General features: G+C 39.9%; 1 protein-coding gene across 3 annotated transcripts in view; it reads right to left on the reverse strand.

Annotated features, from left to right (window-relative positions):
• LRP1B (LDL receptor related protein 1B) overlaps positions 1–27,883 on the reverse strand; it is a 744,879-nt gene that overhangs the window by 294,611 nt on the left and 422,385 nt on the right. For all 3 annotated transcript variants that reach the window (XM_081928170.1, XM_081928171.1, XM_081928169.1), the window contains 3 exons: positions 23,659–23,778; positions 22,556–22,684; positions 13,580–13,837 (listed from right to left, as the gene is read on the reverse strand). In XM_081928170.1, coding sequence (XP_081784296.1) covers positions 13,580–13,837; positions 22,556–22,684; positions 23,659–23,778 — 507 coding nt within the window. The remainder of the gene's footprint in view (positions 1–13,579; positions 13,838–22,555; positions 22,685–23,658; positions 23,779–27,883) is intronic.

Here is a 27,883-nt window from a genome sequence, read left to right on the forward strand (position 1 = left end):
TGTTGGTTTGTAACTAATCAAAGAAACAGGATATGAAATAAGCTACGAGAATCGCAAAAAGCTTCAGAAATGTATTGCAATCCTGTCAGTCTAGCAGAACCACCCTACCACAAAAGCTCCCCAACCCTATTTCCTTCAGAACAATGAAGGAGGTCCATATTTTCCTCATCACTTTTGCCTGCACTTGGCTTACCTCAACCTTTTATAACCCTGTACATAAACACATTACAGCTGTAGATACAGGAAAAATTCTGTAAAGGGGAAAGGTAACTATACCTTCCTTACATGGGTCCCCAACAGTCTGTCCTAAATCCATGGGCAGTGTTGGAATATATTTCCATATACTGTATATCCAAAATATGAAAAGGAACAGACATGGATCACAGTCCACCCTTGAATGGACAGAGTTTGAGACTGGCATAGGGCTCAATGGAGCCTCCCTCTTTTCTTGCCTCTGATCTGCCTGTTGTGGCTATACAACAGATGGATTATATGATATAATTTCAGTGAGATAAAATGAATATACTTAGATGAAAGTATGTGCCTATCTTTGAGTTACAATAGTAAGCATGATTGCAGATGTGAGGATGTATTCAGAATGTTTCATTTCCAATTTGATTGATCACAGCTTGCTACGTTGTCAAAAACTGAGCAACTGGTTAATCTTAGCTATGATTTGTTTGGAGCAAGCCAAATTCAAAACATGGGCTACAAAGCTGGCTTAATTAAATAAACCTTAGTTAAGATTTGGACAAAATGCGGATCTGTGGATACTGAAAAAAATGAAAGCAGAAGCTTCTGATCTTCTTCTCAAGGCCACGCTGAAGAAGGTGCACCAGGCCAAGGCTCACATAGGTTCCTATCAAAAATAAATAATATTTTATCATGTTTCCTGAAAGCAGCTGTTATGTAACAGGTAATTTATACAAAAGGTAAATTTATAGCCATTGGAGCTTACAATAAGGAGAGGTGATTGAAATACAGAAAATTAAAAAATGTGGCGTAACACTTCAGTTGTCTAAAAATTTATTTGTAAAATTGTTTCTATGATAGCTTTTAAGTACAGATAGGGTAAGCCTACAGAATCAGCAGCTTGCTGCAATCAGGCCTTTGAAACGTCTCTATTAGGGCTGCTTACGTTTAAGGAAAGGGCTGGTGCTGTGCTGTTTTTAGTGTAACAAACTGTATGTAAACTGTAATATTAAAAATAATGATATAAATTATTACTGCGCAATTTACTACACAAAGCAAAAACAAGTACTGGGTGGTATTCAGCTATTTTTTTACATATAAAAGATCCACAGAAATTAATGGCCATAACTTAGATATGTTCATTCCTTTTCATGAATCTTAGTAAAACTGATTAGAACACATCAATTGAATTTAATATGGTAAAATATCGACGCCTTCCTTTGCTTGTAAACAGAGGCACTTGTGAGGTGTTTTTAAGAGGAAAGGCCCATAGTGCTGTCTTGCTCCGTTCTGTTCTGTTTTATAGACAATGTTTTTACTCCTGTCTTCCCATACACCATTCTTCTGACACCCCTTACACATTGCCCTCTCCTGTCTTTTTTGCCCCCTCCCTCTTTCTGCCTTGCCACCAGGCATGACAACCCTTAATCTTTCTATCCTATTCTTCTTCTCCCTCCTTGCTGTCCTTCCTGAGGCTGACCAAATCCCCTTTGTTGCTCACCCTCTTTTCCATCCACCTCCTTCTCCTCCTTCCCTTGGTCTGGTTTCCTTGCCTGTATTTCTTTCCATTGGCCCAGGATGCTACTCGCTGCTGGTATCCATGCACCCTGCCCTCTTACTTCTTGCAGGATGCTTTCAGCATCCTTTTCATCTGCCACTCCCGCCTCCTATTCCTCAGCTGTCTCTCAGCTCAGTTGTTGAGTGACAGTGTCTGCCGGAATCCCTCTACCATAGCCTATCACCTACAAATAATAGTAGCTGATCAACTGACCACCATTCCAATGCTGCTTAAGGGGAAAACACTGGAAAACTTTCCTTCCATTACAGCTGTCATAATGTACTCTTCACGGCTGTCACTTCTATTTATAGCCTTTCTCTTCCTGCTCCTTCTTTCCCCTTTTAATACAGAGGTGTGTGGGGTTTTTTACCTCCTCATTGTTGCCACTGTTTTTAGAAATGTGCAGCTTTACTATGACAGCACAGATTAAAATATTACCTGCTTCAGTCTCTTTGTCTGACAGTAGCCATTGCCACATAGTTTAAAAGAAGGTTGAAATTTGTAATTCATTGTTTGTCTTTCTTCTGTCCTGTATTGCCAAACTCAACAACAGATTTTAAAAATTGCAAAAAATGTTGCTTAGGAAAGATGTGGCATTTCATGCATGCTTGCATGCATGCATGCATGCACACACACACACACACACACACATATAGTGGTGAGATAAACAGCCAGCTTCTCTCCCCCCCCCCCTTTGCCACAGGTTTGAATTGAGAAAGGGTAGGGCATCTGCTTTGCTTGCAGAAGGTCCCAGTTTCCATCACCAGCATCTTCAAGAAGGGCTGGGGGACATCTGGAGAGCAGCTGCCAATCAATATGGACAATACTAAGCTAGATGGATCATTGGTCTGATTCTGTATGAGGCAGCTTCCTGTGATTCTAAGAAAGGTTGAGCTTTTTCTACAGGTTTAATATTATATTATCTTTCCAAAGGCTAGTGCACATTTATCGCTGATGGCTAGTTTATTATGATAACAGAAGATTACAACAGGGGGTTGTCAAATCAATTCCACACACTTTGATATCAGTGTTGGATCTTCAATACAGCCAGCCTGCAACTTAACTTGTGCACCTTCAGCTTTACACACTTGACTCCCCCCCAAAAAAATTAAAAGACTTTGTGTCTTGTGCCTGTCTTGCTGTGTTTGTGTTCAGCATCCCACCAGTGAATTATAAATGACACGCTGCTTTCAAGTTTGGAAAGTTGTAATGAATTACCAAAGTTTGCCTCTGCCTAAAAAGCACATTCCACACTTTTATATGCACATCCTGAAAAACCTACTTAACTTGCAAATGTATTTTTAATGAATAAGGCTTTTAATCTCTGCAGTGTTTCCCTCTCACTAAAGAAATAAATGACATTAAATGTCTTCTTTTTAAGGTCCATAGTTGTCAGCAAGTAGGTTTCAATATACCTAGTGTAACAAAGCTTTGGGGACACTCCTTTTGTTAAACAAAAAACAAAAAACCACCAACACTTTTCTTGCCTCCTCGCCAACTATTTAAATGTCTCTAACAACCAACCAATTAGAATTCCACATTGCATTTTAGACCTATGTGGTAACGCTAGAGCCAAATTATGTACATACTAATTAACTTGTAATCTTAAATTTTTATTAACAGTGTTTTAACAGTGCTTTTAGTGCCTCTGGATGAATCACAAAATTGTGTTCTCTGTTCATGTAAATGGTACCCACTAAAAGATCAAGTAAGAAACATATTCAGCCATGTCCAATTTTAATACACCTTTTGCATGTTCGGAGCTGGAATTTAGCTTGGAATCACAAACGTACAGATAAAATAACCAGCAAGTGATAGTCTAAAACATCTGACTGTCCATTTCTTCCACTGTTAAAAGCTGCATATTATTAGTTTTCTTCTGCTTAATTTCACAGCCCTCACCCTCAAGTGTAATGGGTGTTAATAAAGGGTGTCCTTTATTAATTTGTTAGATGTAACAAGGTAATGTTACACTGACCTTCCTAGAGAGAAATAGCAGGATGTCAAATATTTGAAATAAACTCAGTATACTGAAGGGAAAAAATTATCAGTATTTAATCTATTTATCAAGGCAATTTAATTTACTTAAAAATATATTTCTTAATAAATTTCTTACTAAATCTGTCATTTTCAGGCCATGAATATTGACTTGACACTGCAGGCTTTTAAGAATTGCCTTCACACTCTTGGCAGTGAATTTGTCCCACCCTCTCTTAGAGGAAAGATACTTAGGTTAGTGTCTTCCTTTGGGAGGAGGGCAGGTACTATTTAAGGCTGATCCAACCCCTCTTTCCACTCTGGTCATCATTGCAGAAGGCTGCAGTCGTTAGGTGGATGAATGGGAGACATGTAACTCTCCCTCTCCGATATCCCTTTGAATACACAGGTGGGGGAGGACTAGTAGGGAGCCTGCAGGACAAAGTTTGATAGGAGAAAAAGTGGGACACCATCTGGTGCAAAGGCAGGATACAAATTTAGCAACCAAGCAAGTGAATAATATCCTTTTCCCCTGGCATGGTTACTCCACTCAAAATCGGAGCATTTCCCCATGCATCCCTGGTTTCCGACACTGAAGAGGTGCCCTACTGGGCAACTACATCTCACTAGCTGCCCTGTGTGCTACATGGGTTCTACAAGGGTGGTATAAAATAAACAACACAACACAAAAATGCTCCTATAGTAAAAGGCATATAGAGACTCTATATGTGTGAGGAAGAAACTACAACTGAGGGGGTAAGGATGGAGGAAGTGATGGCTGAGGGGGGGCTGGTAAACCTACTTGTGCCTTTCCCCTATGTCCCAATCTGTTGCAACAGTGGATGTGCACACACCTGTCTATGGACTGTTGCTAATAAAGTACCAGGCAAGAAGAGGGAGACGGAAGGAATTATCACTTTTCAACTACCCACCTCCTATCAGTGGCAGAGCATATGCCTGCGCTGCCCAGGGTGGGCGCGCTCCTGAGGGAGACGTGATGCAGAGGGTGCCTCCCAGGTATGGGATAACCATTCGGGTGCCCAGAGCAGCGTGCATGCCCTGCAGCCAGAGGTGGAATGAGCTGCCCATGGTGGACATTCGGTGCACTGCCCGCCAGCGACTCCCAAGCCTCCCCCAGGCTGTCAAAACGAAGGCGGAAAGGGGGGAATGCCACCGGCAAAGCAGCACAGCTCCCCCCTTACCCCGACGGCTTGGGGTAGGCTTGGAAGTCACGGGCAGGTGGCGTGCCAAATGTCACCCCCATCAGTGAGGGAACCCAGGGCGGCCCACCCCAACCCCACCCCTTCCTACGCCCCGCCTCCTGTTCTCCGGACACCTCATTTCCCAAGTTCTACTATTCATGAGGCAGCAAGCAGTTAAGCCTTCTCTGGACCACACTGTATTGTTTGCGGCCTGACATGTTGCAGGATGCCTTGCATAGCAAAACCCTCCGTATCACCTGGTAACATCAGCACAGCATCCTTAGTAATTAAATATTTTGAACTGACAACCAACTATAACTACCAGATGGTGTTCGAAAACATTGCCCCTAATGTACATTCCTCCCTATAGCATTGTATCACTGTATTTCAATTTATTTTCACCCGTGTACAGAGTAGCACACTTGCTAGCCATAAACACATGCCTGGATTATGCCCTTAACATGCTAAAGGATTTTGACACCACTTTGTTAGTATAGTAACAATTCTTTACTAGCAGGTAATCCCCTGTATATATTTTAAGCATCACAGAATATTCAGCTTCCAGAGCATTGATCTAGTTAGCATACTTTACTCCTTGCACCAACTGTCTTAGGTGCCAAGGGCAAAAAAATCCATTTTAAAAATGTCCAGAAGAGCAATCTAAATGGCAATTATCAAGGGAAATACAGTTTGTTTTGTTTGTAACATGTGAAGATGCTTGGTTTTCACAGATCTTATCCCAATTCAAGAAGTTTCATATCAGTCCTTGTGAAATTGCTCTATAGTGGAATAAGAGCTGTGAATTTTATTTTCTCTTTCCTGTTAGGGTTGTTGATTTCTGGTTCAACAAAAGCCAAAGACTAGCACCCTCAACATGGAACTGAAAATAACATTCACAACCCTGCTGTCAATTGAGATAGATTTCATTCTGCCTGGTATATTGTGATGTACAAAGAGCAACAGAGGGTTCTATAACAATATTCTCATGTAAAAAATAAGATGCATATCATCAGGTGATTGGAGAATTGTTCAGAACTGTAGGTATAAAAGTAAAGTTTATGCCAGTGGCAAAGTAAATTTTGTTCTCAATAAATAAGTATAAATGTTTTCATACAAGATGGTTTCTCTCTAGTATCACAGACCGGGAAAGTGGGTTCTGTATACTCATCACTACGAATACTTTGCTTTTGAAATAATTTTTTGGCTACTAACAAAGGAAAAGTGGGTTATCATTTCTTACTGAAATAGCATCAAAAAAGGGGGTAGTCCTCAGGTCTGGGCTTTTCAGAGGTATCTGGTTAGCAACTGTGGGAAGCAGGATGCTAAACTAGATGCTATCCTTCAGAAGACTGTCAAATTATTTTTCAAGCTAGAACACAATGACCCTGCTGGATCAGACCAAAGGTTCCTAAACATTAGGAAGAACTTCCTGACAGTAAGAGCTGTTTGACAGTGGAATTTGCTGCCAAGGAGTGTGGTGGAGTCTCCTTCTTTGGAGGTCTTTAAGCAGAGGCTTGACAACCATATGTCAGGAGTGCTCTGATGGTGTTTCCTGCTTGGCAGGGGGTTGGACTCGATGGCCCTTGTGGCCTCTTCCAACTCTATGATTCTATGATTCTGTGATTCTACTACATGCTGCTATCCTATAGTGGCTATTCACATACCTCTGCAAAGGCCACAAGCAGAATAAGAAGGCAGTTGCTCCACAGAAATAGGAATGCATTGGCATTCAGTGTCTCTTCCACAGGCTGCCAGCTGGGCAGCAGGAAGGAGCTGCAGGGCAAATAGTCCCACCATGACATGTGCTAATTCAGTGGGCATCACCTGCAACTTGAGAGTGTGGCTGCCAGCCTCAGCTCCTTGAGTTTGATCTGAAGCCTTACGTGACGTCCCCTTATTAGACTATGGAGTCTGCCCAGTGCACCTCCTGCCAACATATAAAGTTTGTGACAAAATCAACTCACAAACCAGAAAAACTGGGGCCTTTTCAGTGGCTCCCTATTTGTGAAATGCTCTCCCCAAGGAGGCTCACCTGGCACCTTTGTTACCCATCTTTAGGCGCCAGGCAAAAAGTGTGGCCTGCCCCTTTAAGCACTTGTGGAGCAGACCAGAGTGAAGACTCCTGCTGTGCGGTCCATTCCATTGCCCCACCCCACCCGAAGCTGCCATGGATTGGCCAAAATCTGAACTGGGAGCCAATGGCCGGAGTAAAGATGACGTGGTTTTGAGGGGATGAGGGAAGCACTGCACCGGGTCACAACCACCACCCACCCTTGTACTGGGTAAGCGGCCATTCTCTTCAACCAGGCGTTTGGCTGATTAACATTCTCAGTCTGTGGGAGAGCAGTTATTGGTTTGTTTTGCTTCTATTTTGTTGTTCGAATTTTGTGTCTTTATTCTGTATTTTTCTAATACGAACCAACCTGTGATATTCAGATGAAGGACGGTATACAAATTTAAAATAAATAAATAAATAATAATAATAATAAAATCATACCCTAGCAAAGTTCTTATTCCAGACCAGGACCTCTCCTTCAACAACTGGCCAAGGTCTCCAGCAAGGCTGGGAATTGTCTCCAGGCCATAGTGCCTAGCTGTCACCAATCCTGGAGACTGATTGGCTTATTTTCCACTTGCACAGCACAAAAAAGCCACCATGAATGAAGCACATGGACCAGTTTGAGAATGAACAGATCCATGGGGAAACCCATTTCTTACTTCCCTCCATTGAAAAATATGTCAATCTATTCCAACTCTAATACATCCCGGTAGCCCATTTTTTCAATAGCTTTGGACCTATCTAGATTTGGTCTTGTTTCAACAATGGGATAGAGTTATATCACTCTGCTTGCTCCAAATTTGCATCATGTAAGTTTGCAACATGTCCTGATTAATGAAGTATTTTTTTTTCAGACTGCTATAAACAGTTGCCAACATATATTTATCTAACTCACTTTAGGAAATCTAAAAGTTCCAAAATGTCCCTTAGCATGTGCGCGCACACACACACACACACACACATGTATTTATGTATGTGTCTTACAGAAAGAACATATTTGTTTTATTTACCTAACATTGGGTTAGTACAAAAATATCCATTGTCTCTTATCACTTATCTCAGGGGTGGGGACTTGGATCTGACTGGTGGTCCTGCTCCTTATCTTTCCTACCCCTGCAAGCTAACTTCTACTAGACTATCTAACATAGTTTTTTTAGTTAATGTTCCATCTTCTGTTCTAAAGCAAATTTGTACAATCACCTGGGAAGAAGTCCCATTGAACTCAATGGGATTTAATTTTGTGTAGATATGTATAGCACTGATTTTAAAAAATACTAAGACAGGCTGCTTGATTTGTTCTTGCTGTAAATTTCTCCATACTGACCACATCTAAAAAGGGAACAAAATATTATAAAATACTCATTTTTCATACTCTGTGACCACTACAAATGAAATAATGTCCTTCTTGATTGTTTTTTAAGTGGCTGACTGTTTTTGCTGCCAATTTCAGGCACAATCAAAGAGTAAGAACAGAAAATGGTCCCATCTCCCATTTCTGCTTTACTGATTTTTAGTGGTGTTGCCAAATGATTGTAAATTTGCAATAGGGTCTCAGCTGTTTGGCACCTCTGCAGAACAATGAAGGCAGATTTATAGAGGTACAGCAGCCGTAACACTCTCTTTCTTTTAACGACACATTCAAAAAGCGTACTATAAATCTTTGCAGACAGTAAATCAAAACTGGTTATTTACTTCAAAGTAGTTAAGTAATCTGCTGCTAAACTTAAAATTAAAGCATAATTTAGCATCAATTGAGGTGCCATCAACTACCCAGAGTTTAGTGAACCAAGCTATTATAGGGGATATATGGCATGATTACGCTACCCTACATGCTTTGGCTGTTTCCAATTGTCTCTTTCCAAGGCATCGTGTAAGCTCCCTCCACGTTCTCATTGGAATTCTAGTTTACACTCCGCTTTTTCTCTATGTCATGAAGTTCAGTGGGGGAAAAAATAGCTTCTGTTCTTCAAAATTAATGCTGCCATTTTTATGTTATCCCATAAAGATGCTAAGCAGTGGGTAATTAAAATTTTTAAGTTGTATACAATATTTTAATAAAATATGGATTGACTTTCTAGTAAAAAGTTATTAAGAAAATGACTTGGGGGAAAAGGTAGAATGTTTTAATACTCTGAGTGCAGGTCCTCAAATATGCTTCTCCAGGGATAATATAAAATCTGTTTATTATAGTCAGCTTCTTAAAAGGGAATTCATATTTCAGGCTTTATTGTGCCAGGCTGGCATTGGGGGCTGGGGGGAGGAATTGCTAAGCAAACAACATTGATTCACACTACTTAGAATTGCAATGCATTCTCCTACTTAAATTAGGACTTTTAAAATGCACATAGGCCTTAAAACCACATACTATTAACAGAGACAATAAACAAACATTTTTTGTGTTATTAGTAAGGTATGGACAGATTTACAATACACAAGTAAGTGGCAATTGCAATAGTGTTAAAAATGCACTTTTTCTCCTTTTCCCTAAATTCACCTATGTTCTTCTCAGAAATCAACATTTCCTAGCTGTCATTAAATATTTAGTGCTAGTTTTTAGCTTCTCAAACATGGGTGAAAACCCCCAAAATATTAATGTCTATTTTGGAAGCTTTCAATATGAAACATTTTACAAATTGGTACAGCAGTGTTTTATGCTGATGTGGCAATACAGAAAACAGTGAGCATCAATTAGGCATGCTAAATCAGATAAAAATAAAACTGAGTAAACATTATCAGCAGAAAAGCATCCAATAACGATCATCTTGTTGATCCATCAGGAATATTTAATAAGCCAATTAAAGCAGCTTATCCAATATTGCACAGTTATTCCTTGGCTACTAAGGAATGAAATGCACTTAATTTTATGCATTCAGTAATAGCAAAAATAAATAAATGTTGTTATAAGAATTAAACTTAGGTTGATGTGATTCACACCCTCACTTTCAGCTCTCCTTCACATTGAGGGTGGGGGCAAATGTAGAAGTTTGAGCCAATGCATCTCCTATTAAATTTCCAAGAACCATGGGAGTAGGAGCTATAGGAACAACATTTCCTGGGAACGAACGAAACTCTCAGTTCTACTCTGGCTGGCACTGGCTACTGTTATTCCCTGCCTCTGCCTATCAGCTGGGCGTGAATCTCATTGCACCTCTTCCCGCTGCTATTTTCAATAATATATGCTTTGTATACCTTGTAATGGAAATTATACAGTGTTTCCTTCACAACAGTTGCTTTGAAATTTAGCAAAGAGCTTTGTGGATACTCCCTTGCCTTTCTTAAGTATACTGCATGTTTAGGACTGTTATTCAAAATAGCAAACATACGAAGTTGCAAATATTTGCAATTAAATAGTTTGAATTGTTCATATATTATTTAATTTTATTCCATTTGTATCCCACCTTTCAGACCTATAGATTCTCCTCCACCAAGGCATCTAGTTTGGATTGGAAACCTGGTGTTTTCCAGATGTTTGTGAACTACAACTCCCATCAGCCCTAGCCAGCATGGCAAAGGGTCATGTTTACTTCAAAATATCTTGTGGGCACCAGGTTGGGAAAGGGTGGTTTAGTTCCAGTTCCGATCCTGGTTATTGTACATTGTTCCCTATTGAATTTCTCTCCCCCCCCCCCGAACTGCATCTGCACTCATGCAGACTGTATTCCTCTTTGCCAGTCAAAACAGATCCCTTCCTCTCACCATGGTAATACCGCATATGTACCATTCTCAACTGAAAAACTTTCGTGTTTTACACACTATCCAAAATCTTAGAGGCTAAAAAAAGCTATTACTTTTTATAGCTAATTAGTGTCTAATAATCAATTTGACACATAGACTTTGATAAATGAATGGAATAAAGAATTAATGAGCCCCATCTTAAACAATGGGATAATGTACTAGCCTCCATTTCTAAAGTGTCATTAGATTACAAACTATGTCTCATACAACAAAAGATTTTAATTTGAGTTTGTTGGACTCCATCACGATTGCTTAGCATGGTCTATAAATGACAACATGCTGTTGGAGATGCAATATGGAAAATGCTTCTTTGAAACATGTTTATACAGTGTTTGCACATTTTGGGGGGGAAAAGCTAGGGTGTATAAATACTATTGTGGGGAAAGAGTTAAAAGTTTCGTCATTTAAAGCTATATATCTAATATATGGAGTTTGACAACTGGTCAACATAAATGGATTCTCCATGCCCTTACAACTGCAAAAAGACATTGGAAGGATAAAAATATGCTCCCTTTGATCAATGGATAGACAACATGACAACTCTAGCAACCTATGAATGGATCGCTTTCAGACAAAGATTACATATGGACAAATTTAATGATATTTGGAACATATTTGTTGAAAACATAGTTGACTCCTGAACCGACGTATACATGACGGAAATAATAAGTTTATCTACTTACATATATGCTACATAGCTCTGCAATCTTAATTACATGTTATTGTTAACTTCATTATTATTGTTTTCCTTTGTTTTTATGTATTTTTTTCTTTCTCTTTTTCCTCATTTACTTTAATTCACCATAAAACTTTCAATAAAATATAAAAAAGAAAGTAAAGACAACCAAATAATGCAGCTGCCCCTAAGCCTAGCCTACTGTCAAACATTCAGGCTGCTATGGTCTGTTCCTTGTCATAGATCCGAGACTTAGCAGGATTCTGAAATTCTATACAGCAGTTCTCTTAGCAGTAGTTAGAACCTCAATGAGAATTTTGCTTTTTTAAAAAATTAAAATCCATAGTTTCATATACGGTACTTATAAAAGGGTGTGTACCTTTCGTTGAAGTCTCATTGACTTCTGCAACACCACACTTAATCAGCATGCACGTGGTGGGCAGATAATCACAGCAACAATTTGCATTATTTCTAAGATATTCAATTTCATATGATGTAGAAAGTGACCACTTAGGAAGGTCTTGTCTCCTTTTAACTGAAGATGTTAAATTACTACACACTTTCTTTTCCCATTTAACCAGGCAGATTTTAGTTTTCACCCATTAAGGATTCTACAGGAAAGAGATATATATTACAGGGCTTGAAAATGGACCGTTGTTCAGTTATTGAGAAAGTTTCAGGATAAATAACGAGGCAATTTTGCACTCATTTTAGCTCTGCATTGCACATGCAGGCTATTCATGCTTTGTTAAACATTTTCAGGTGTCAGTTATTGAGCCATACTCTTGATCTCAATGGCTCATTACGTGCATTTTCACCCATCTTTCTTTTGCTTATAATCAATTTCCTTTGTGAATGAGCAAAACCTGAGTACATATTAAAGAGAGGAGGAATATTTTTTTTTTTTGCTTACTTTAATTTCCATTATTATGGATTTTCAAAGTGAAATACAATGGAAATAAGGTTGTCATTTTTATTGTGATGGGGTGTGGAGAGGAAGAATGCAAGGCAGTGCTGGTGAATGGTCTGAAAACAAGTTGAAGAAAAGCCCAGAAAGACTTCTCTGGAACAACATACAGGGACAAATATTCAAGCACTCTCCAATTAGTTCATTATTTTTGCTTATATGGTGTGATGGAGTGTTTATGTAATTATGCATGCAAGGAATATTCAGACTTTAGCATCAACTCCAGAATCGTCATGGTGAAATGCATAGACCATCTCATCAAACTCCAGCTGCTCTGTGACATATTGATAAAATGAACAGCTTATACATGGTGACAGGACAGCCCAACCTTCTCATCCATTAATGCCCTTACTGCCTTTATTAAATTCCTTCAAAGCATTAAATGACTTTGTTTTCAAAGTGACTCAGAAGAATTGCACAATGACAACTTGGCTATGCTTAAAGTAATTCTGTTCCACTTGTTTATAGTGAACTTTTCAATCCAAGAATAAATGTTCAAATTCATAGCCATCATAACAGTCTTCAAATCAAAAAGCCTCAAGTTGCCTTTTCTCTAAACACAAATAATCTAATATTGCTCATATCCACTCCCAATTTTTAAAAGGCATTAATTGTTTCCGAACAAAAAATAAAACTATACCCAATAGCATTACACAGCTTGTTTATTTAAATTTGTACACTGCCGTATTCTAAGACTTCAGTCGGTGAAAAGACCAGATTTATGAAGGAAGATAAATAAGGGCACCTGTGAGGAAGTCCCAGGTGCAATAGGATTTGTTGGAAGGCCCTCTCTGACTTCACAGAGCACCAATATAAGAAAAGGGAGAACCAATGTCAGATTTCCCTTCCCTATGACTGCTGAAGCCTCTGACATCCTGTCCCAACAAAAGGAGCACTGACATCAATATGGCGAAAAAGGGAAAACCAGGAAATGGCTTGGATTCATCCAACTTCCCCTCTCACACACCCAAACGGGGAAGAAATTTAGAGATGTTCCTAACCACATCTAAACTACTCTGCTTACATTGTTTCCATGGGCAGGGCTTTACATATGACAATTACATGGCCTTATCTCCCCTGACTACTACCGTAAGATGCCACTCTAAATAACGTTTATATAATAACATTAAATCTGTAAGAAAGTTTGCTGAAAAGATAGAGGCTCTTCTTATCATTTTGCTTGAAGTTACTTTCTCAAACTTAAAATACTTACTGTGAAGATAAGGAATAGTGCTTATTATCCATTCATCTGTTAGCATGCCAGTTTTTGATGTCTCAACGCATTTCAGCTGACTTGAAGATTCCCTTGATTCAATCCAACAAACTGTGTTCGTGTTGTATATAAAATCCAATGTCTGAATTCCAGTTCCTCTCACAAAGCCAAGTGTGGATGATTTAGTTCCATTTAGATATAGGACCTCAATAGTATCAGAGCTTGCAATCAAAAGAACTGGAGGTGAATCATTAGGATCTGGAAAACATTAACAGAACAAACATTAAGGAAATAAGAGAATGGTTCATTAACAAATAAAAATGAACACATTAAAATATACCCAACAATTGCTTTCAGGAATTATATCAGTTAATATAGATTTCAACCTGGAGTGCTAATCCCACTTTCATTGCATTGGAAGAAGATTCAGTAATGACCAGCCACCTTACATTTAAGATTAGGTTGTGAAGGAAGGTGTGTGTGTGTGTGTGTGTGTTTGTGTGTGTAAAATAAGCCAGTTTTTAGTTGTGATTTGAGCACAAGTCACTCATTTTTGCCTGCTTCAGAACGACCCATGAGTGTACTCAAATTGGACAGGAAAGAGGAGGTGGAATGCTAGCTGTGGAGAGTGACAGAAAGGTATTGTTAGAGATTTGTGGCAAAACCTATAAATTAATAAATGCCAGGGTTTTGATTAACGGGGGATGGGTTAAAACAAAGTGCAGGGCTGTGCCAGACTGTGAATTCTCAGGCTGGGTTACTCAAATCAGCCTGACCGAGCTAGGTTATGGGAACAATGAGCCATTGAAGGTTGTTGCCAATGCAAGAGAACCCTAGGGACAGGGGTTGGAAAGGTTGCCAGGGTAACTGCTCTGGGGGAGGGCAAGGTGCTTCTGGGAAGAAGGAGGAGGAAGTAAGTAAGGGGGAGATCCATCTTGGCGAGGGTAAAGGAAGGACTGTCTACAGTGCTCTGGGCCATGCTGCAAGATCAGGACCCCCTCCCTACAGACTGAGAGTGTAAATAGGCAAATAACCCATATTTCTTAATGCACAATTGTCTCCACAGTGTCTTCTATTTTCCAAAGGGACAGAGACCCTGTGTGGGTGCCTGAAATCCCATGAGCTCTTGCCATGGCTTGGCAGAGACAGGGAGGGCCTCAGGCTTTTGTAACAGTATGAAGTCTAAATCTGATCTGATCTGAACATCCACCCAGAAATGAACAGGATGAGAAAAGTTCTTGAAGAAACTACTATCAGACACCATGATCCTCAAACCCCAGAGGAAAACATAGCTTCCCTATTCTGTGCATCACCAGGACAGCTGGTCCATCCAGAAAGTGTACCATGGGAACTGGGCAATGGATCTGCTGAATTCAGACCCTCCAAGGGACAGTCCTGGATTGACAGAAGCCATCCTGGTTTCTTATTTGATCCTAGAATGTCCCACTTTTCCTTAGGATGCCCCTATTTTCATGAGAGAAATGTTGGAGGGGCATGGAATAGGATGTCCCCAGGGCTTTTTTCCCAGTTGGAACTCACCAGAACTCAGTTCCAGCACCTCTCAGGTGGGCACCACTGCTATCTAAGAGAATGAGTTGAGTTCTAGCATCTTTTTCTAGAAAAATAGCACTGGACATCCCTATTTTCCTCAGAGAAATGTTGGAGGGTATTTGAGTTAGGAAGTCAGGCCACCTTCCCCTATATAAATTCTCTTATCTCCTCAGATCTCCGAACAGATTAATTTGTGAAGATTTGAACTGGAATTACCCTGATGAAGTCAGATGAAGTTAGGCTAGAGAAGTTAGATTATAAACTAAGCAAGGATATGAATCTGGTTTTCTGAAATAGAAACTTAACTATCTAGCTTTTATACAACACAGACTCCAGTTCCACACTGAAAATATAGTATTGTGTTGTTGTTTTTTAAAAGATGTAGGCTCTAAAAGGATGCAATAATCTTTCTCAGGCATAAAACTAAAAACGAACATTTGTAGCAGTATTAAAAGTTAAGGGAAAATAAAAATAAATGAAATTCAAGAATGATTGCTGTACTCTTTCTGTATAATGATGAAAATGTATGGCAGTGTGTCCAAGAAATTCATATTGGATAATGGTACTGAACGATACCTCCCAAAGACGGCTTTGCACATCCTCCCAGGTTTATGACAAGGGAAATGGTATATTCAATATTGAATTGCAGCAACTGATATTTTTTAAAGTGCTGATCATAGTTGGTGAAAACAAAGGTGAAGACAACAGGCTTGTGATTTGAAATACAAAAGTCTATGTTCGGCACACTCCCACCCCTGAACTAGAATTTGTCTCAGGAGAATATCATGCAGTAAGGCCACGCACCAACACAAACGTCATAAAACTGGAACTAAATAATAATTCACATCATTAGAGGTTGTGTCAGTCACATGTTGACACCTAATCTATACGTGTTAACTCATATTCCTCCTGGAGAGGTCTGGCAAGTTGCCATCCTCCTTAGGACCATCATTTAAAACAACAAGAATGACAATATCCTAAACTGGAACAGATAAGCAATGACAATTCACTGTAGAGATTTGCTTGCCTCTGGAAGAAAACACCCAGATTTGTCTTCCATTCTGATTCACTTTGATTAGCTTCATGACATCCACTTCTTCCAACTGCTCATGAATTTTCAGAAAACTGCAGGAAGTTGTATGTGCTTACAGGATGCAACTATTCCAGGTATTTAAATGTGAGAGCGTTCACAGTAAATAGGTATTAAAATATAATTTTTGAAAGGATGATAATGTTCCCTGCTATTTTGGAAGGTGTTTGTTTGGGATAGCAGACCAGTTATTGTCTTTATGTCCTTATTCAGCCCTACTATTTTGTTGTTATTTTATTATATTGCTTTACTCAGCTTAGGTTTATATCAATGATACACTACCATCTGGATGAAAGATCTAAGTATTTTGTTTTGAATAAAATAAATAAATTGCTATATTCACAACCAATGTGTTTATAGCTCTAAGGCAGGAGTAGCCAATGCCGTGTCCTCCTAATGTTGTGAACTCCAACGTCCATTGCCCCAGCCAGCATGCCCAATGGTCAGGGATGATAGTCCTCAACATCTGGAGCACACTATGCTAGCTTCTTAGACAGGTCTTAACTGCAATAGTCATAAGCCATGTATTGTGTAGACCAGCTTGTTGGAAGAAGCCCTAAACTACTGTATATGCATCACATTTTAAATGTTTTATGCAATACACAATTTGCTGGACAGGTTTATGTAACGCAGGTAACTCGCAGCTTACTTGCATTCATATTCAACTTTACGTGGTTGACAGCTGGCCAGTTGAAATCCCACAACTTTATACACATGGAAGGTAGGGCACTTATAAGTTATTTTTGCACTGGGTTTTCCACATAACAAATCATACAGAAAATAATGCAAACTGGTGCCTCATCTCTTTACACATCCTCTATGGCAAGACTTGCCTAACTTAGGAACAAGCCAGCAGCAGAAACTTTCGTTCTATAGTTCTTATTCATTCACAGGGCCTTGTGTAGTAGAACATCCTTGTCAATCGTATAAGTGTCCTGCTTTTACTATCTATTTTTGCTTGTCTTGTGCTACCTTTCTCTTCAAAGAATCACAGATTTGTAGAGTTGGAAGAGACTATGAGGGACACCTAGTCCAACCCCCTGCAATGAGGGAATCTTTCACTCAATGTGGGGCTTTAATCAGTGACTCTAAGATGGAGTCTCATGCTCTACCGACTGAGCTATCCTTCAGGGCTTGTTTCAAAATGGCTTGCTGTGGTCCTGTTCTCTCTCTAGTGGCCTCTGATCTTTCTAAAAGCATTCTGTTATTTTTCCCTACATTACATTATATTCCAAATCTCAAGTGTATACAAGATCTCAGATGCACAACAGCTAGAGATAAACAACAAAGAAAAGCACACAATCTGAGCATTTTTGCAGTGTTTTGAACATATATGCGGATCTACTTTGCTGTATTTGAAAGGCTGTAAGAAAAGCAATATTCTAGTGACAACGAGACTATAATTAGGCCAAATGAGTTTTAAACTGTTCAAATAATGATGCTGTATTTGGTGTTTTAATGAGACATGAAATGGCACACCTCTAACCCACATATAAAAAAAGTCCTTAATTATATCTCTCTTTCTCAAAAGGTAGTTAGTTTGCTCCTTGACTGTGGTTAAGATGATGAAAGACTTGTATTCTATTCTCTTCCTATCTGCTTTTTACTTGAACCACAGATCAATAAACAGTGTCACAGCACATAAGAAACCAAAGTCTCCCTCTGCTACGCTGCCACCATCAGCTACAACTCTATTGCTGAATAAAATCTTCAGAGTATTAGAGGATATGCTTACCTTATAGAACATCTTTTACAAAGGAAAGACAGAAAAAGACTGGGGGAAAATTACAATCCACTTTGAATCATCTTGCTATATTAAAAACAAGCTTTATAACAGATGATTCAATAGGATCCAGAAATTTGCTAGGACTGAGACAAAAGGCTGGTGGGAAAAGAATGCACGAAGTACAGAATTTGAAAGAAAACAAGAGCAGAAATCTATTTCCCAATTATATGCCTGAAAAAAAGAGCAGTGCAGATTTGAAATCCTAAAACTTTAATTTAATTTAGTGAGTTTCTCACATGGGCATTGTCAATTTGTTCTGAATCTTTTTTAGAAGAGTAGAAAAACATACACATTAAAGACTGTGCAGAGCAGACACCTTTTGATCATAGTAAGGCTCTCTTCCTTTCATTACAGTCTATTTTTTCCCATAGATCTGGTGTAAATGAGAAATATAACCTTGCATGAGCTTTTGCAGAAGCTAAAAATTTAAGTAGCTGTTTTTGATATTCTTTTTCTTGCATTGACACTAACATAGTTTTGAAAGCCTTGCAAAGAAGAATAAAGGTTCTGAATCTTCAGCAAAACTCTATTTCATTCCCCCACCACCACCCACTAACTAGGGGTTCTGGCCTACTCTCAGTAATGCAAATATGAGTCCGATTGATTCCAGTCAGCTAAATGGATTATTATCAAGGAGCAGGCCTGCAGCCTAGTTATCAACTAGATATTTGGGGGGCTTTTTAAAAGAAAAAGTAGACATAAAAGGATTGTAAGAAATCTGATCACAGCTTTATGGCAGCTATTTCAGCATCTAATTTCAAATCTCATTTTGGAACCTGATTTATTTTTTTAAGCCAATGATGGTCACTGTCCACTAGGACTGGTGAGGTGAAGGGCAGGGCAGAGGGCAGGGCAACTAAGAGCAGTCAGAGCTGGAGGAAGGCAGAGCACACGTGCCACATACAGAGACAGAATTTAAGTAGTGAAGTGGGGAGAAAGAGTAAGGCGAAGGGAAAGGAAGAAACAGGGAAGTTTAGGGGCAGAAGCAGCTGGGAAAGGGCAGACAAGTTATAGGCAGGTGAGAGCTCTCCTGTGCTGCACTGAAAAAAAGGAAGCCCTTTTATCCCAGCACAGCACAAAACCTAAACAACCTGATCATGGTTCCAATATAGCAACTTTTCCTCTGCTTCTTCTTGCTCAGTCTTTGAAGTGGTGTGTTGGCTAAGCATCCTTCTGTCAGAACAGAACGCAGCATCAGCAATGTGAGAGGTTGAAACCATCCTGAATGAATTCTAATTGTTCGAGGGATACCACTCAAGAGTAAAATTGGGAGAAATAGGACTCACAGGATGGAGGTTTAGTTAAGCTCAGACTGGCTTGACATTCATTAGGTACTGGCAGCAAATGCAGATCTAGGGGAGCTTGACTAGTTTGGTTGCCCAGGGTGTGGAGCTTCTGGGATGCCACAGTAGGCACCACAACTATGAAGTCCAATGGAAAACAAAAGGTGGGAGGGGTGGCACTAGATTTTGACGTCACACAGGGCACCACTGAAATTTGAGACTCCAGAGTCTGCCGCTGCTGGCACAGTCATTCATTTGCGGCACAGAAGCTGAACAGACACTATATTTAGAAAAATGTACACTCATGAATGAACCCCCCCCCCTCAGAATGTTTCTCTTGTTGAAGGCAAACAGGTAACTTTCACATATTCCCTCTTGCAGACCTCTTCTGTCCCCTGAAAATCTGCCTTAGAGGGTAGGGGGAAATAACCTCGTGTTTAAAATGGGAGAAATATTCTGCAATGTCTCCAGTGGATTGATTGTGGGCAATGGTCTCGAACAAGGCTAGCTGGCAATGTTGTCAGGCTCAACTTTGGCAAGCGTCAGCTCCACCTCCAAGTTCCTGATTGAAAATTCTAAAGTGTAGCTGATCCCAGTGAGGCTTGAAGTTACTGCTGATCAGCATAAACTCCAAGCCCTGCTTTCAGCAGAGATGGGCTTCTGTTGGTGCTTGCATTGGGTGCCAAATTTAAAAGGCACCAAGTACAAGCCCCACTAGCCAATAAACAATCAAGAGTGTGTTTTAAGATTCACGACTGTTCCTTTGCAGTCACATCTTTACCTGCCCCATACCTGACGTCATAAATGGCATCAAAGGTGGGCATGGCTTGGGGGAAAAACCGCCTCACAGGTAAAATTAATAATAAATTAGGCTCGGCTGCCATGTTTAAATAGACCTGGAGTATCAGAGGTTGCCCACTGCTGATTTAGAGAATTGACTGATTAATAGATAGCTATTAGAATAAAATGGCTGCCACTGAAATTTCTGTGGGAATATAATAAAAACATGGTGTTTCATTTGAATAAGTACTGTACTGCACTCTTTCTTCAGAGTTGGAAAAGGCTCCTCTTGTGCAACCACATACACTGATACCAGAAAGCAGGGCTAAGAGTGTTGTGGGACTCCAACTCCCATCAGCCCCAGCCAGTGTGGCCAATGGTCAGGGATAATGGGAGCTCTAGTTCAGCAACACCTGAAGTAAAAAATGAAACTGACCCTGTCCATCCAACATAGACATTTGTTGGATATCAAACAGCAAGCCCCAGTGATTTAGTGCCACTGGGTGCATTTTTTAAAAAGCAGCTGAGTGATGCAGAGTTCTGGTCATTTTGGCTGATATAATACTGCCAAGATTCTGGGCCCACGAGGGGGAAAGGAATAAATAATTCCAGGCTCTACATTTCCTGATTGGAGAGCTCTCTCAGCTATGGGAGTGATGTAGAGGCAATGAAGTGCAGGAACGGCTGCTAAGGCAGGCCAAACAAAATGAAATTAAAAAGAAAGCTTCATATAACGGACATTTTCCTTCCAGCAAAGTCCCTTGCTTACAAGGACACAGGGAAGGAAGAGCAAAGGAAGGTTTTTCTGTCATAAAACATAGAACTGTATAGGCCAAAACAAAGCCCTACATTGACACTGTACATTACTAGCCAGGCAGGGCTAGTTGTCACTGTTTTGGTTGTATTTATCTGCAACCCAAAAGGAGGTACCTCTCTAGTACCACTGAATAATAGGAAATGCAAAATATATAGATGGGTTGCACCAAAAAGAAAAGAAATAAAAACAAAAATGAATGGTATAGGAGTAAAACAAAACAGGGATGATGTAAAGTTACCTAGGCTCACAAACTTGAGAAGTTTGCTGCATATCACTATACTTTCAATTTGTGGCTGGCCTAATCTGATGAATGCTGTAATCCAACGTCTGTGAATCACAAGTAGACCTTAGTCCCAGGTAAGTGTACATAGGTATCTACCCAAATACTGAAAAATACTTATTTCATAACAGAAAAAACTAGGTTAAAGTAAAAAAAAAAAGTGTTTATCTGTAGTTAATTGGCAGTTTTGAGTACAGTATCAGCAATGACACCTGCCAAAACCCACTAAAATGACATTCATGATGAATGACAAGTGAAAAGAAATATTGAAATTGATTTTTGCTGCATAATCTTAGTTTGTATTATATTACTATATTTCAAATCCATTGCTGTGGTTTGTGGATCAATATGAAAACTAAACAAGTTTTATTTCTTGGGCTTATAAATGCCTTTACTCGTGTATACTGCTCATAGCGTCATGATCCTATGTTTATTTTAGTTTCAGTATAATAAATTTATGTAACAGTATGAACCATCCAATTAACCCCTCTGTATGTCCATAAAAAACAGTGCAACTCAGAAGTTACAGTGAATTCAAGGGACTTACTCCATTGTAAACATATATAAAAGTATTTTTCATTTATTTTGTTTTTCATTTGCACCATGGAGAAGGGTGGTCTCCTTTTACATCCCAATTTCTTTTTCTTCTCTTTTTCACAGTAAGGCAGAATGCCTTGTGTGTCATTATGCATGCTGATGGTGAACAGATTGCAGGGGGAAAATAGGCTGTAGAGTCAACACATTGGCTAGGGAAATCCTTTCTTCAATTTGACTTCATTAAACCAAACTTGCTAATTCCCTTAAATGCTTAGTTTATTATTGCTAATGAAAATATGCATTAATTATCTAATAAGGCATAGTATTAATACCATTAAATCAATGCTCATGGGATGTTGCTAGGAGCAAGGCAGAGTCTCAGGTCTAACATCCAAAGGGAATAATTACTTCCTGATAGTTTCATTTAAGGTGGACTTAAATTATTATAAATACTCATCTGTATGTGGGAGAGAATCAGATGAGATCTAGTTGAAGGATAGAACTGACTGAATTAACCTTGACTGAGTGGAGCTGTCTACTCACATTAGCTAAACTTTTTCAAATGTTTTTGACTAATATAAAGACTACCATCTAATACTTTGGGAAAGGTTTTAATCCAGCTTTCTGCTGATGTGTTAGTTTTCTATCTGCAAGGGGTTTGAACTCTGACACCTTGAGGGTTCTGTTCTGGTTCTCCAACTATATAAAATGTGAAAATGAAAGAAATTTCATTCATACTTTGGCATAATCTATCACATTTACTAAGGCAATAAGTGTTAGCTACTGCAAATAAAGATAAATATGAAAGAGCTGGGGGAAAGAACTACATAAGTGACAACTGTTTCTCCTTACCTCTTTTAACTTTGCAAGATTTTTTGTCTGGCTGAAGAAGATAACCTTCCACACAGCTGCAAGCATACGAGCCATCTGAATTTTCGCAGGTTTGGCTGCAGACCCCATACAGACTGCATTCATTTACATCTGATGGGAACATCAAAATGGTTTGATTAGAAGCAAGTGTTAGAATGAGACATTTACATACAAAGCCCCCTTCCTTTTGTCTAAACATCAAGCTTTCTTTCATGTATCCTTTTGAGTCTCAGGCCATATGGTACAGCTGGAATCTGGGACATTAGCTGTCTGAAAAGATGGTCTGAAGAAGAAGAGTTGGGATTTGATATCCTGCTTTATCACTACCCAAAGGCGTCTCAAAGCGGCTAACATTCTCTTTTCCCTTCCTCCCCCACAACAAATACTCTGTGAGGTGAGTGAGGCTGAGAGACTTCAGAGAAGTATGCCTAGCCCAAGGTCACCCAGCAGCTGCATGTGGAGGAGTGGGGAATTGAACCCGGTTCACCAGTTTACGAGTCTACCGCTCTTAACCACTACACCACACTGGCTCTGACTATCTGAGGGCTACCCAGTAAATGTGTGAAAGTTGATGAAAGAATGTTCACATCCTAGTTAAAAGCAGGATGACTTTCAGATTCCTTCCATCAATTCTGTAACTGCACTCTAATATGTTTTCAGGGTTTCAATGTTCTGTTTCCCCCATGATCTGCCAATCTCACCCCTCTGTTCTGCTCTGTTAAGTCAGATGATCCTGGCTAAGCAGCAATGACATTCCATTTCTCTCACTTCTTGACAAAGGATCTTGCTAATCTGAAGAGTGACAGCACTGATTCCAACATTTTGACCTTTTTTAGGACCCCTGCATAAAAGTAATGTCCTGTTTGACCATTGGCTATTTTCTCACTCATCCGTGCCCAGGACTGAAATGCTATCCTGTTATATCACAAATATCTTACTATTTCAAGGCAATGGTTCTTCAGACAACTATGCATTTAAAATCATATGCAACTTCTCCAAGATCTCCTGAAATCAAGATGAAACCCCACCAAAGTAGTTCATTGAGCTCGAGGGCTTAAAAATAATATGACAGGATAGTTATTTACCTTGGCACGTTTTCCCATTGATGCCAAGTTCATATCCTTTCTCACAGTAGCATCCAGTTCTGTTCCTGGATATAGCACATTTGTACTGGCACTGCATTTGTTGACATTTTGGTTGCATTTCTGCAAAAGAAAGATAGTAAAATGTTATCAAAGTGAGCATATTTCATATTATTACTACAGCAACATTCTTGTTCAGTTGTTGTTGTTTTTAAAGGGGGGGCAAGTAAATGCATTTACACCACCAGAAGCAGGCCAGAATGGAAAGACCCCAACTCTGACATTCACGATCTTGAGTCTCTAGCTAACACAGTTTTCCTGAGGCAAGTTAATAAGTTTACAGATCAAAGTTTTACCTTTTCCACCCATAAAGCCTTAACCTGAAACACGGGGGAAGCAAGAGAGCAGGTTGATCTTTGGAGCTGCATTTGTTCTAGAATAGGGAACCCTTGCTAACCTTGGTGTGTGTGTGTGTGTGTTCCAAATTTCTTGGAGTCCTTCAACATGAGGAACTGTGGGCATTTTTGGACTCTTACAATAATGCCCCTAAGCAAGATAGTATTCCTTTTAATCTACCCTCAACTGCATTCCTGAACAGAAATCCCATGACAGGGATTTTTTAAAAAATGTAATTTTTACATCTAAATCCACCAGTTCTTAAACATCCCTTCATATTATACAGACAAGGTGAAGAACTTTCAAGCTGGTGAAAAAGAAGCCCTACGATCACTTGGTGCTAATTATAAATTGAATTCCCAGCTTCTAATTGGTGGTATTGGCAGCGCTGCCACTACCAGGGTAGAAGGGCAGCAGTTAATCAAACCAAACTGAAGATCTTCCAGCCAGATTATCTATTTAGCCTGTCACAAGTACTATATTCTCCCCGTAAATGGGGGAGGGGGAGGCAATTGCAGCACAGTTTCAGTGAGGTCTATAACTTAGCTATGTCAGTTAACTGTTGCTAGCTGAACAGCAGTTTCTGTCACACGTATTTCAATTCCTATTGCTTTGTTTCTGCTTTGCCTTTTCTTTTGCAGATTATCTTTCTTCTCTTTATTTTCTCCCCCAAGTCTCCTTTCAGCTGCTCCCGAAACCAACTTTCTCCCTAGGTTTTGGCCTTTCCAAACTTCCTGCATTCCTCTCTTCACTGACACAAGTATTCTGTCACCTCACAGGTGATATACTACACATGGCCTCCAGCTCTCGCTTCCCCTTCATGTCAGCAGGCATTAACAACTTTAACACTCTGGGTCAAATATATTTTAGCTTGCAATTCCAGCAAGTAAGGCAAAGGCCAATATACAAAACTGCTTTAAAATGGGAGTGACTTTAGGGGAGTTTGTATGCTACATTCAACAGGTGTACAGTCTGTGTACATGCCTATACAACCATTGAGCTGTTATTCACATGTGACATTCAACAAGTGTACTCTCTCTAGTCTATACACATTTGCTGGCTGCAAAAAGGAATTGCTTCAATGACACTTATTAAATTTGTCACGGAAGCAATTCTCTTTTACTGGCAACAAGGCAAGGCATGCCAGGCATATTGCACTTCCTTAAACAGTATTGTGTTCATTACTTGTTCCTGGCCACTTAAGTTCTTCTTAGAATTACCATCAATGTATTGCATAAGTCAGATTTGAAGTGAAATGTGTGTCGGCCTTCTGAGGTACAAAGGAAGTGAAACTTTCCCAAGGGTTAGTAAACTCTACACATCTTTGTCAGGTATGTCCTAAACTGAAGAACAAAGCATGTTTTTTCTTAAATGCAACACCAATATGAGGAAAACCAAAAGATTCATGTCTAAACAAGAGATGCACCCTTCAAGTTTGCAGTTGAACAACAAATGGTTTTAAAACTTTTATGAGCATGGTTTAAAGAAGCAAGTGGAAATCACGTAGACCTATCTGCCTTTTCTATTGCACTTTTATCTTGCATCACGGCTCCAGGCCTACTTTGCCTCAAGTAAGAAATATGCAACATAGTTATAGCCAGCTCTTTCTAGCTGGCTACTTAAATAAAGGAATCACCTATGACAAGGCCTTTCAACTTTCTAGGTAAAGTCTGAGGCCTGCGAAACTTTCCCCTTCACTGCACACTGGTTCTGGCTGAAATTTAAAGCATGTTTCTATCCCTTGAAACAGGCACAGGCAAACCCGGCCCTCCAGATATTTGGGGACTACAACTCCCATCATCCCTGACTGCTGGTCCTGTTAGCTAGGGATGATGGGGGTTGTAGTCCCAAAACATCTGGAGGGCCGAGTTTGCCTGTGCCTGCCTTGGAATGCTGCTAGAGGAGTGGCCACAGTTTATCTACAGTTTCACCAAAGGAAGTAGTAGGATAAAATTGAACTCCATCTGAAATCATGCTTCCCTCCATCCTTACTTTATTGTCACAAAAAGTTGAAGAACTCCATGATGTAGGTTAGGTGAAGAGCCAGTGACTTTGTTTCTTTCAATATTAGAATTAAGCATCGTTCAGTGTAATTGATTGCCGGTAGCTTTAGGACAGCCCCCCAAAAGTGTCTTCACACAATGCTTACTTCATTTGTGGAATATGCTACTATTGGATGTGGTGATGGCAAGTGACTTAAACGGCTTTGAAAAATGATTGGCAGAATTGTGGAGCATATGTGCCCCAAATAAACAGCAACTGGCCCTGACAAGTTGGACCTGCCAGAGCATCCTGGCAGGCGTGGCCTGAAGGGGTGGGGCGGGGTGTCGCATGTGTGACACCATGCACACGCAACAGCTGCCTCCCCCCAAAAATGTGGGACCCAACTTGGCCCCTGCTAATACTTCACTCTTGTGCATACAGAAGAACCCAGAGCAGAACCCAGAGAACTAGCATTACTGTTAGTACAGACAATGATAGCTATATGGAACATCAAGGATTAAAAGTAGTCAATGGGGAAGTGTGGTCAGGGGGGAGATGAACAACGGGAAAGGTTGTTTGCCTTCATGCCGTACTTGTTGACTGCCTGGAACAATCTGGCTAGTCAGTGACAGAAATCAGGATGTTGAACTAAATGGGCCCCTGGTCTGATCCAGAAGAACTCTCATGTGTTCAAGCTAATGGCCATTCATTTAGTCTTACGGCTACAACTGCCTGAGGCATGAGGTTGCAGAAGCTTTTGTATTATTCCAGTAACTATTTTGTATGCTTGGCTCAGTTCCTCAGTTAAAACCCATCAGGAATCTCTGACTTTCGCTCAGCTGTGTTCCTAATTAAAAGATCTTGCAATTTCATTTGTCAGTCAAGTTCTCGCTGTCTTATCCTCAATTCAACGAACCACCTCTCACACAACAAAGTCTTTATTGATTTAAGGCAACCTCTCTCTGGGTTTTTGATTTTTTAAAAATGAAAACAAGAGTTACCTTGCCAATCAGCAGTTTGCTGTTCATTAATCTCTTTAGCAATGACTAATAAACTTATTGCCCTCCTACCCACCTCCTATACACAATGAATTTTCAGAGAAAGAAATCCACTCATAATACAGTAATTCCGGCTAATTACTATCCCTTATTAGCCCTCCAATAACAGAGTGAGTGTGAAGCAAGGGCTTGCCTTCATATATGGTCTGTCTCCAAATAGTATGCTTATCTGAGGTACGTTAACGCATTTCAATACTATATTGGAATATCATCCAACTGTTTTGCAAAGCTGATGTCAGCTACTACAGTGAGAAGGTTGTTGGGTGACAAATCTTTTATAATGGATAGAACAAAATGATTTGTTCAGACAGAATAGCATGAACAAGTCTTTTGTTCACTTGTTTCTCCCATTCCATCTCCTCCACCAGCACAACCCTGAGAAGAGCGGAAGCATTCACTTCCATTTTTCATGAACTGAAATTTAGTATTATGTCCAAACCTTGAAAATTCCACTTGCACATAGATGCCACAGGGTTTACCATGATAATTACCCCTTTTCTGGGTGGGTGGCAGTTGTGGCCCCTCACAGATCATCTGTCATCTCCAGTAGCCAGGATGAACGAGCTTGGCTGGCCCTATAAATCTTTCTGGCTGGCCCCATTGCAGGGTGGGATTGCCCACTAAAATCTCTAATTTGAACAGGCCGATCAGGGGCCTGCTGGTGGGCGGAGCCTCACTGATGGATCATGATTCGGATGCTTGCACTCTAATCCAACAGTGACACATAAAAGCCACCTCGGTAGTTTGGGGTCTTGGGGAGACCATAATCCTTGGCACGACACTGTCAAAAG

This window comes from Podarcis melisellensis, assembly GCF_964234715.1.
Source record: "Podarcis melisellensis genome assembly, chromosome: 1".
NCBI classification, from domain to species: domain Eukaryota; kingdom Metazoa; phylum Chordata; class Lepidosauria; order Squamata; family Lacertidae; genus Podarcis; species Podarcis melisellensis.